The sequence below is a fragment of the Palaemon carinicauda genome, chromosome 22, assembly GCF_036898095.1.
Source record: "Palaemon carinicauda isolate YSFRI2023 chromosome 22, ASM3689809v2, whole genome shotgun sequence".
Classification (NCBI taxonomy): domain Eukaryota; kingdom Metazoa; phylum Arthropoda; class Malacostraca; order Decapoda; family Palaemonidae; genus Palaemon; species Palaemon carinicauda.
Genome location: NC_090746.1, coordinates 109077672 through 109090171, shown reverse-complemented (window position 1 = coordinate 109090171; position 12500 = coordinate 109077672). Strand labels below are relative to the sequence as shown.

General features: G+C 33.2%; 1 protein-coding gene and 1 long non-coding RNA gene across 3 annotated transcripts in view; both read left to right on the top strand.

Annotated features, from left to right (window-relative positions):
• LOC137616678 (uncharacterized) overlaps positions 1-12500 on the top strand; it is a 279052-nt gene that overhangs the window by 181293 nt on the left and 85259 nt on the right. The gene's annotated exons all lie outside the window — the stretch shown is intronic.
• Positions 1-12500, top strand: part of LOC137616234 (uncharacterized) — a gene marked incomplete at its 5' end in the record, with an annotated part of 39581 nt that overhangs the window by 19084 nt on the left and 7997 nt on the right. Inside the window, 4 exon segments of the mRNA XM_068345855.1 lie at positions 5779-5923; positions 8791-8921; positions 10515-10674; positions 11696-12185. Coding sequence (XP_068201956.1) covers positions 5779-5923; positions 8791-8921; positions 10515-10674; positions 11696-12185 — 926 coding nt within the window.

Below are 12500 nucleotides of genomic sequence, written 5' to 3'. Positions count from 1 at the left end.
GGTAAGAATATTCTCTAGTCGCAGTTGCACCTTTGTCACGCAAAATATTCTTCTAAGCCTTACAAAGACACCCAACAAAGCAACAGATGAAAAAAAGTCTCACTCGTATCTAATTGTTCTAACCTTTAGATGAACAACAAAAAATAAAGAAAGAAATAAATAATGAAAGAAAAAACGTTACTGGTATTTAATCCGTTTCTTATTGAACCTAACCTCCCTGGCAGAGTTAATTGCACACATTCAACTAGGGGAGTTACATCACTACTGACACGAAGAGGCAACGCCCCTGATTCTATGTTTCTTTTTCTTTTGATCGCTTTATATAGTAGGTTAGGTACTTGAGATTTTATTCTTTATCAAAAGAAAGATGAAAGTGAAAAGTTTTTATAATTAAGTGTGAAAGATTTATTCTGATATTGTTACTATTCTTAAAATATTTTATTTTAATTGTTAATTACTTCTCTTGTTTATATATTTCCCTTCCTAACTGGGCTGTTTTCTCTGTTGGATCCCTTGGGCTTATAGCATCTTGTTTTTCCAACTAATGTTGTAGCTTAGCCAGTATTAATAATAATAATGATGATGATGATAATAATAATAATAATAATAATAATAATAATAATAATAATAATAATAATAATAATAATAATGATAATAACAATAATAATGTACACCCATTTATGTATACAGTATATATATATATATATATATATATATATATATATATATATATATATACATATATATATATATATATATATATATATATATATATATAAATATATATATATATATATATATATATATATATAAATATATATATATATATATATATATATATATATATATATATATATATAAATTATTATTATTATGGCCAGTTTTGAGGTAAATGTGTGTGTATATATATATATATATATATATATATATATATATATATATATATATATATATATATACATATATATATATATATATATACATGTATAATATATATATATTATACATACATATATATATACATATATATATATATATATGTATAATATATATATATATATATATATATATATATATATATATATATATATTTACCTCAAAACTGGCCATAATAATGATATGTATATGTATAATATATATATATATATATATATATATATATATATATATATATATATATGTATATATATAAATTATTATTATTATTATTATTGTTATGGCCAGTTTTGAGGTAAATGTCACTGTCCCTTGCCTCAGCCATTCATGACCGGTCTTTAAACCTATAAATATACATAAGTAGGAAAAACAAATACTTAATTATCAGAATATAAATGGTGCTATTTCAGTTCAAGTTGAATATATTCTAAGTCTCATCACCATCTCTTCTTACGCCTATTGACGCAAAGGGCCTCTGTTAGATTTCGCCAGTCGTGTCTATCTTAAGCTCTTAATTTAATGCTTATCCAATCATCATCTCCTACTTCCCGCCTCATAGTCCTCAGCCATGTAGACCCAGGTCTTCCAGTTCTCCTAGTGCTCGCTAAAAGTGTGATATTATATAGTGTGATGCACAATCTTTCAACGTCTAACCTCAATGACACAGATTTTAGTTCTGACGTAGAAAGACAGTTTGTTATTTTCAATTCTGAAATACTAATGATTCCAGTTCTCTTTACGCGACGTTGCTGAATTCACATAAATCTTACAGACTATTCAAAACCACTTATGAATATGCAAAACTAATTTCGAATCAATTTTGATGTCTCTTACGTATTAAGCTAAAAATTAAACTGTCTCCCAGAGCTTTTCTAATCGTTTAAAATAAATGAATAACTGAATGAATATATAAATACACATGATTCTTTTTCTGCGGAAGAGTATTAGAATTGACGTTATTCATTAATGGTCCAGTTTCATTAGCCAACATCATTGGTGGAGTAGAGGTGAAAATTGCTCATTATGCTTTACCTAGTGTACGCGACCCGTCAAAAATGATGGGTAAATATTTATATAGATATGTACAGTTGGTTTCATTAATTCTGGTACAGTGTCGCCTCCTTGGCTTCCCGTGAAGTGTACCGGAATTAATGAAGCCAACTGTACACACGCAAACACGTGCACACAGAGATTCAATCCTTCCCAGCCCCTCCCCATTTCCTAACTACAACCAGGCAGTTTCGGTAATTTGTGGGAGATTGTGGTTTCCGAGTGTACCTCTTTGGGTACCCTCCTCTCACTCCCAGTCTTTATACATTAGGATGAAAAATGTTTAAAGCGTAAATTGAGATACTCAAAGAAATTAGCTTTAACGAGAAGGCTTTCCATATAGCATTGCACTGAAATTAGTTTAATTTTATTTTTAAAGTCTTTAAAGAAAATGTAATAGATTGCTTGAATACATTTCGTCATGTATTTCACCTATCAGAATATAATCAAAGGTTGCTAATAAAAACGTAAAAAACTATTGCAAATTGATGTAATCATTGTTTGAAAAATAGAAGCAGTTTGGCATAATGGGAAATAGATTGTGTTCGATCATGTAAAATCACGTCAATTACGAAAGCTGTTAGGTCACAGCGCATTAAAAATATTTTTTTCTTAGCAATTAGAGATTGAAATGTGTAATATTTCATTTAATGCATTTTATTTCCCCTACAGCAACAAATTATACTATTTCCTATTAGTAATGTTCACATACTGTATATTGCATATCATGTTATTCCCCTCTACTTAAACAAGGTCTCTTGCTTGAGGGTACACTCGGGCACACTATTCTAATTTCTCTTCCTCTTGTTTTGTTAAAGTTTTTTTTTTATATATATAGTTTCTATAGGAAATATTTAGTTTAATGTAGTTACTGTTCTTAAGATATTTTATTTTTCCTTGTTTCCTTTCCTCACTGGGCTATTTTCCAAGTTGTGACCCCTGGGCTTATAGCATCCTGCTTTTCCAACTAGGTTTGTAACTTAGCAAGTAATAATAATAATAATAATAATAATAATAATAATGATAATAATAATAATAATAATAATAATGATAATAATAATAATACTGTAAGTGTTTTGTACCCGAAATTATGGAGGGAAAAGAATTCATATGAATTTCAAGTTAAACCTCGGAGTCAATGACCTTAGATGTCAGGATGCCAGACAATTGATAATCAATCAAGTTAACCATTTGCTTTTCATCTACAAACGTACATACTGGTTTACTATTTGGTTATTGAAAAAATAAAACTGACAATATTGAGATTACTTTTCCAGATGCCATAAGTTCTTGGAAACGATAGACACTAATTGTCAATAGGACATATAATATTCCTAAATGATTTTGCCAAGTTTATTCTTTTAATGTCCATTTCATAATCATCATTTGTCTATACTCATCTTATACCCTAGACTCCGGACTCATTCTAGTTCATAGAATGTGCTGTATTTAATATTAATTTCTTGCTTTTAAAATAATCTCTATATCAACAACATGAAAATAAAGCCCTTCAATCTTTTGTAGCGCAATTGAGAGATAAGCAGAGAATTCTCTTCCCTGTCGTTCTTCGATGAATAATTGAAACTCTTTCAAGAGAAAATAATTAAAATACCAAGCTTTGAATGCATTTATATGTCGTACATTTATAAAAAAAAATTGAAGTTTTTACATAAGATAATCTTAGAAAATTATATTTTACTGGAATTGAATAGAATTTATATATGCTGCTTTATTGTTATACTTATCTAAGTACATAGTTCTTGGAGTAAATTGATATTTGCATTATTACTTGGAAAAGTTCCGCTTATTATTTTATAACATTACATATAAAAAACACAAATGAAACGTGTAAAACGAAAAAGGTGAGCAAACTAGAAACGGACATTACAAAAGGAGTTTTTAATGAATGTTATTACAGCATAGAGCGTTTTATAAGTGCTGGTTATTAGAAAATTGGTATCCATCTTCGTAACTTCATTCTTACAAGATTAATCTGTACCTGACATTAACTGAACAGTCAAATAACTGTATCATAATATTTTTTTTATGTTAATTTATAATCATTAATAACATAGCTATTAAAAAGGGGTCTGCCATGCATATAAACATGCTCCATCAAAGGGCTAATTAATTTTATGGTTCACAAATGCTGGGTAATAAGCATGCAAGGTACTCAGAATGATCACTTAAAGGTTTAAAGGTCACTCATGAATGGCAGAGGCAAGGGACAGTGACCTTGCCCCAGCAATTAGGACAATGCCCCATTATATGATCAGCGCCCAAGCCTCCTCTCCACCCAAGCTAGGACCAAAGAGGACCAGGCAGTGGCTGCTGATAACTCAGCAGATAGACCTATAGGCTCCACCAAATCCCCCAACCTTAGCTCACAAGGATGATAAGATTGCAGACACTAATGGCACTAACGAGTCTGAGCGGGACTCGAACCCCCGTCTGGCAAATACCAGACAGAGACGTTACCAATCAGGCCAGATGTTTGGTTCCTTGTTATATTATGAAACTAATAGAGTATATAGGTATTCACGACTAAGTAATTAATTTCTTTAATGGTTGTGGTACCCTGTTGGAAACGTCCCTGCCTGGTTTTTACCGAAGTGGGGTTCGAATCCCGCTCAAATTTGTTAGTTCCTTTGGTCGCTGCAACCTCGTCATCCTTGTGAGCTAAGGATGGGGCTAGTGGGAGCTTATAGGTCTACCTGCTGAGTCATCAGCAGCCATTGCCGGGCCATCCCTAGTCTTAGCTTGGGCGGAGAGATGGCTTAGGGACAAATTATATGGTCAGTCTCTAGGCCATTGTCCTTCTTGATAGGGTAATGTCACTATCCCTTGCCTCTGTCATTCATGAGTGGTCTTTAAACCATTTGTCGTTTTTACCTTTTTTTTTTAAGTTTGAATAACAGATAGGAATTTAGTACCAGATGATAAAACCCCATTTATAACAATTTTCGTGAGAAAGCTGAAAATGGGTATTTAAGTCTCCCCAAGAGTGCTCTCAATAATTTTGTTTAGATAAAATAAATTAAAAGTTTTAGGTATAATGTTATAATGTAAGTCATTCAGTATAGCAAAACCTTTTTTTGTTAATTAAGAACATCTTCCATGACTTAATTCACATATAATGAAAAAAAAAATTTCTTTGTTTCTCTTTTATATAGCTTTTTCCGGAAATTGCATTCACCGGGTATAAGGGACAGAGTGCTTGGTCCAATAAAGAAACATCTATAGAAAATGATTCGTTGCTTATTGCTACTGATTTCCATTTTATCAAACGTGTCCTAATCCTTGTATGCAAAATATGTGTTTTATATAGTGAGCGTAATGACCCTTTCAAGGGTACTATGAATGTCGTGAATTGAAGGGCGCGATCACTGAACTCTGTTATACGTGACGTGTCCCTAGAATAATAATGTGACGTATTTGACAGTATATTTCCATCACAATGAAGAATTCCACAAAACCTAACAATTCAGCATGTTGAGAGAGCGAGATTGCATCTTGCTTGCGAGGGTTAGTCAGTACCATTCGAGCGGTCAGTAGACAAGGTACTCACCTGAGAGAATAATCAAGTGAATAAACCCATGTTCTGTTGTCTCATTATCCGTTGACATGGGACAAAAGTACCCACTAGAAATGCATTAGTCATTATTGTTTCTGTACTATACAACTGGTTTAGTTTCCCAATATATGTATATACACTGTTTGCGTTTTAATTTTTAATGATTTTAAACATGCCTCCAATCATTAACATTAAACCTTATCACCACGTCTTGATAGATAGAGGACGGAGGCAACATAACAACGGCCAAGCTGCGGATGACGGTCCATCGGGAAGATGACAACAAGACTTTGGCCTGCAAGGCTATGAACCCGGCCCTTCCGGACAGAGTCCTTGAGGACTCTACCAGGCTCGTTATCCTTTGTGAGTATCTATTTCACCATCATGTTCATTTTTTCATTAGTGTACGCAACTCGTCAGAAAGGATGACTAACTATTTAGATATGCAAGCACGTGTTCCCTTTTCCACTAGCATATGACTACTCTCCCTGCCCTACCCAAGGGATGGGAAGAGCTGAGCGTGACAATATATATATATATATATATATATATATATATATATATATATATATATATATATATATATATGTACACACACACACATATATATATACTGTATATCTTATGTTTTGCTAGATCATTTCATCATATTGGATAAGATGTTTTTATTTCAACCTCAGCAATCTGATTTTCTGAAGGAAATATATTATGCAATTCTGTTCTTACAAGCTTCGTGTCCTTATAATTCATATTCAACCATTTATCTTTTGGATATCACAATGCAACACTAAAGCTCCCGAGCCATTTCTCCTAATGTTCCTGCAGGAACACAATGATGTGAAGAAAGTTCCCTTGAGAACCAAGACTGTGTAATGACATAGTTCTATTGTGGCTGCCGCTTTTCATCAGATGTGGCCGGGAGTGGAAGGAGCCATTAAGATTCTGTTTTGCTTACTTTAGGATATAAATTCAAATAAGAAGGATTTCATGGAAACGCGTGAGTCAGAAACCCCGAGTATAATGGTGCTCTCAGACGCTTCTAAACAAAGCTGGAGTGGTAAACACGAATTAATGCATTAAACTCATCAATATTTATTAGTCTTGTCTCTGACAACTTGTTTGGCAGACCAAGATGGAGCTGTTCGTTAACAACAATAACAGAGACAATAATAGCTACTACTACTAGTACTACTGCTACTATACTTATACTACTGCTGTACTTATACTACTACTACTACTACTACTACTACTATTAATGCTGCGACTACTACTACTATTACTACTACTACTACTACTACTACTACTACTACTACTACTACTAGCAGCAGCAATTATAATGATAATAATAACAATTCTCAGACTTTCTGAACAATTCGAATACCAACACACACCTAATTTGGTTCAATTTCTGATTTCAAGATACACAACAAGTCCCCATCAGGGTTATAATTACGGAACAAATCATTCAGATTTACGCATATCGAAATTTACTTACTAAAGGCCCCTCTCATTTAGTATAAGACGCACGTCTACTGATAAAATATATGACTGAGATAAATTAAGTGGATTTTCATGGAAAATCTATAAGTTGTCTATCTATGTAATTGTCTGTCTGGTGCTGTGGTGATTTAAGCAGTTCATTGCACCTTCTGTAGCAAAGCAAGTTGTTGTTCATCCTCCTCGTGGATTTTCTAATGCCTGGATTGGGAACAGGAAATTAACGGACCTAGAGTATGCTGATGACGCTGTTCTTATTAGCAGACATGGACTTGCAAAGCTTGCTTATGCTATCTTCAGGACAGGATTTGAAATGAAACTATAAGAGAAATTACTCGAGTGCCATATGTGGATGAGATTATGATGAAGGGTAGATGGAGATGGTTTAGATATGCCCTTTGCACTCCCCAAGAGAGATTAGTTCACCAAACGTTCAGCTGGGCTGTACAAAGACTAGAAGAGTTGGAAGACCCAGGCCTACATGGCTGAGGACTATGAACCGCGAAGTAGGAAATAATGAATGGAAAAGTATTGAATTAAAAGCTCAAGATAGTGACGACTGGAGAAATCTAACCGAGGCCCTTTGCGCCAATAGGCGTAGGAGGAGATGATGATCTTCAAAAGAAATGAAAATATTTAGAGCAAACGACATGAAAATATTTATAATTATTAAATAAGGAAGGACTCAGAAGTTGAAATCTACTTTTCTTGTGACCTGAAGCTTCACTCCAAGCATATCGACTGAGCATTTGAATTCAGTTCCTTTTACCATTTCTTCTGAAGACAATTAAATCGTCCTTTGAAACGTTTTATTTCTAATCATTATGATTCTGTCAATGTATTAATGATAGTCTAACCATGATGTCGAAATGTATGCAAGGTTAAAATCGTGAGAAGAATAAATTGGAAAAACTCAGAAATGTATATTATTATTATTATTATTATTATTATTATTATTATTATTATTATTATTATTATTATTATCATTATTTGTTAAGCTAAAACCCTAGTTGGAAAAGCGAGATGCTACAAACCCAAGGGCTTCAACAGGGAAAATTAGCCCAGGAAGAAGGGAAATAAGGAAATAAATAAATGATATTAAAAGTAATGAACAATTAAAATATAATATATTAAAAACAGTAACAACATTAAAACAGATATTTTATATATAAACTATAAAAAGACTTATGTCTTCCTGTTCAACATAAAAAAAAAGACATTTGATGCAAGTTTGAACTTTTAAAGTTCTATCTATTCAACTACCCGATTAGAAAGATCATTCCACAACTTTGTCATAGCTGGAATAAAACTTCTAGAATACTGTTTTGTATTGAGCCTCATGAAGGAGAAGGCCTGACTATTAGAATTAACTGCATGACTAGTATTACGAACAGTAATGTACCTTTATACTGACATAAGTCTTTTAATAGTCTATACATGAATCATCTGTTTTAATTTTGTTAAAATTTTTTAAATATTTTATTTGAATTTTTCATTACTTATATCGTTTATTTATTTCCTTATTTCCTTTCCTCACTGGGCTATTTTTCTCTGTTGGAGCCCTTGGACTTATATCATCTTGCTTTTCCAACTAGGATTGTAGCTTGACTAGTAATAATAATAATAATAATAATAATAATAATAATAATAATAATAATAATAATAATAATACACTGTTTATTGATAATAAAGCAAAATTCTATCTATTAATGTCTTAATTCTTAAACTTTCAGACCCTCCCGTTGTCAATCTGGCATTAGGCCCAGCCTTGGACCCAACTAGCATAAAGGAAGGAGATGACGTCTACTTCGAGTGCCACGTCTCTGCGAATCCCCAACACTACCGCATCCAGTGGTACCACAATGTAAGTATAGAGTTGTGGCGGTGGTCTATTGAAAACACCGGCCATGGGTTCGAGTCCCGCTCATACTACATAGAAACTATCTGTAAGCTCGCCATCCTTGTGAGATAAGAATGTGGGTGTTTGGAGGAGCCTATAGGTCTACTTGCTGAGTCATCAGCAACAATTGCCTGGTCCGCCCTGGTCCTAGCTTGATAGAAAGGTCGCTCATCATATGTACTGTATATTATTATTGTTATTATTATTATTATTATCATTATTATTATTATTATTTTCATAATTATTATTACTACTACCACTTGATAACCTACAATCCTAGTTGGAAAGGCAAGATGCTATAAGCCCAAGGGCTCCAACGGGAAAAATAGCCCAGTGAGGAAAGCAAACAAGGAAAAATAAAATATTTAAGAACAGTATCAACATTAAAATAAGTATTTCCAACTAGGGATGTAGCTTAGCAAATAATAATAATAATAATAATAATAATAATAATAATAATAAAAATGTTATCAGACTTTATTTCTACTAATAAAGCAAAATTCCGATCAACATTGCATCTTGGATTAACAATAGCGGCATGTCTGGTTCAATAACAGTGCATCGGAATTCTTGAGATGCATGTAAGCATCTTGTAAATAAATTCCAAACATTCCTAACAGCGGAGTGGGATAAGATCTATCCCTATTATTCTCTCTCTCTCACACACACACACACACACACACACACACACACACACACACACACACACACACACACACACACACACACACACACATATATATATATATACTGTGTGTATATATATATATACTGTGTGTATATATATACTGTGTATATATATATATATATGTATATATATATATATATATATATATATATATATATATATATATATATATTTATATATATAACTATATGCATATATATATATATATATATATATATATATATATATATATATATATATATATATATATATACAGTAATATATAAAAAATGTTTGTGTATGCGCATTTACCATGAAGTTATCTCATACGACATTTGGCACAGGAAAATAATCTGCCATTAGAAAACAAACTAATTCATTTCCTTATTTGGAGTCATGTATTTAGTTTGAACGTTATCATTAATTCAATTCTTCAATTATATTTCTTTCTTTACTCCTGCAACGGTGAAAGAGAAAACAATAAAGAGGGCGAGGATGGCTAGAAGATAATGTGAAAGCACAGAATTTGATAAGCAATCTTATAAGGTTTCCAGTATTAATCTTTGATGTCTAGTATATTTTATGAAAATTCTTTAGGATTTTAGGCAATGCACTAAACTGTTCGTGTAGCATCTTGAGGGCATGAATTCCTCTGGAGAGTTCACAAACAAACTAAATATTCCACAAATATATAAGCATTTTTTTCTAGCCTAGAAAACTTTACGTACTATAATCGTCCCAAAGATTCTGGGCGAAATAAGCCCCACCTCTGATGACGTCATAGCCAATCACGTTAACGGGAGAGACAACTATGACGTCATCAGGGGTGTGGCTTATTTCGCCCAGAATCTCTGCTGAGACTATAGTCACCCCGTGTATCCTATTTCTAGGGAAAGGAGTTGTCGCACAACAAGAGCTCAGGAATCCTCATGAGCGGATCCAGCCTCGTATTGCCCCGTCTGAAGAGGAGGAAGTCTGGGTCATATAGATGCGCGGCGGCCAACTTGCAAGGGAATTCTACCAGTAGTCCGGTCAGCCTTACTGTCAGACGTAAGTTGGATTTAATTTTCTCTCTCCCTCTCTCTCTCTCTCTCTCATACATATATATATATAACACGTTTATGTGTGTAAATACATATACATATATGTGTATATACAGTAGTATGTATGTATATATACATATAAAGTTAATTATTATAATTAAGTATAATTACTACTTTAAAAAAAAATAATGGTAATTTGTAATCAATTAGGAGCACTTCCGTTTTAATGTATTACTTTGACATAACGAAATTGAAAATCCATAAAAGGGGAGAAAATTGTTACATTTCAGAGGTCCTTCTATATATTTATCTATATGTCTGTCTATCTATTTATCAATGTTTCTTTTTTGTCATTAATTTTCCAAAGCATATTTCCTTTCTTCTTATTAAGGTTTTTATTGCATACGTTAGATAATATATAAATGGATGAACATTGTTCATAATTCATTAAGAAAGCCTTATTTGCCAAATTATTAAACAATACATCCGTATGATTATTGGAGGAAAAACTGGTTTGTTTAACAGAGATGCCTGACTTTTATTGGCAGTCTAAAAATCATTAGGAGTTTGACAAAAGTTCAATTTTTATTTTTATGATGCGTATGATATTTAAATCCTTCGGTCGTAGAAATAAAAACGTTTTTGTCTGAAGACAATGAAACCCTTTTATCTATCTTGAAGGTAAAAATGCGATGATAGAGTTTCTCTAGTTTTGCCAATAAAGTCACTGGGATAAAATGAAGTACGATGGTAGATTTCATAGTATGCATTTCATTCATATGAATCCAAGACGAATAATATAATAAAATAGGGATCGTTTTGTATTTGCATTTCAATATATACCTCACAATATAACCTTAATATCATGATGATCAGTTTATCAGTTTTTCTAATTCTTATCGTCTACAGCCTTTACCCATCTTTCTATGGGTTCATTGTTTCGTGGAAGCCTTTTCCATTCCCTTAATCTGCTGTAATTCCATCCACCTCAACTAATTTTCTCTATTTTACTCATTTTACACAATCAGACGCCCCCGTATGCGCGGGACACGACTCCGAAAGAACGCAGGGCGCCGTGCGTGGACTGACGACCATCGTCAGCTGCAAGGTCGAGGCGGAACCTGCCTACGACATTACGTGGGAGTGGATGAAAATGCGAGTGGATGGGACGGAGGAAGACGTGGCCCCTGGGCTCATCCAGCACAGCGGCCTCTCTTCCAGCATCCAGGTGACGCCTCAGAGGCAGGAGGACTACGGGCGACTGCTGTGTCGAGCGTCCAACGCCGTCGGAAAACAGCAGGTGGCCTGCGTCATTAGCCTCATGCCAGCTGGGCCTCCGGACATGCCGACGAATTGTTCGGCGCTTCAGTCTGAGCAGGAGGTCCAAGAAGAGGAGGAGACCCGTAGCGGAGGGCCTACCATAATCGTCAGGTGCCTGGAAGGATTCGATGGAGGGCTGCGACAGTATTTCCTGCTGGAGGCGTGGCAAGATGGGCAGCTCTTCGCTAATATGACCAGGTATGTGTACCATACACACTTACTCTCTCTCTCTCTCTCTCTCTCTCTCTCTCTCTCTCTCTCTCTCTCTCTCTCTCTCTCTCTCTCTCTCTCTCTAGCCTATATATATATATATATATATATATATATATATATATATATATATATATATATATATATATATATATATATATATGTGTGTGTGTGTGTGTGTGTGTGTATATATATATATAATATATATTTGTATATGTGTGTATATATATTTATGTATATATTCATATGTATATACATATATATATACACACATATATATATATATATATATATATATATATA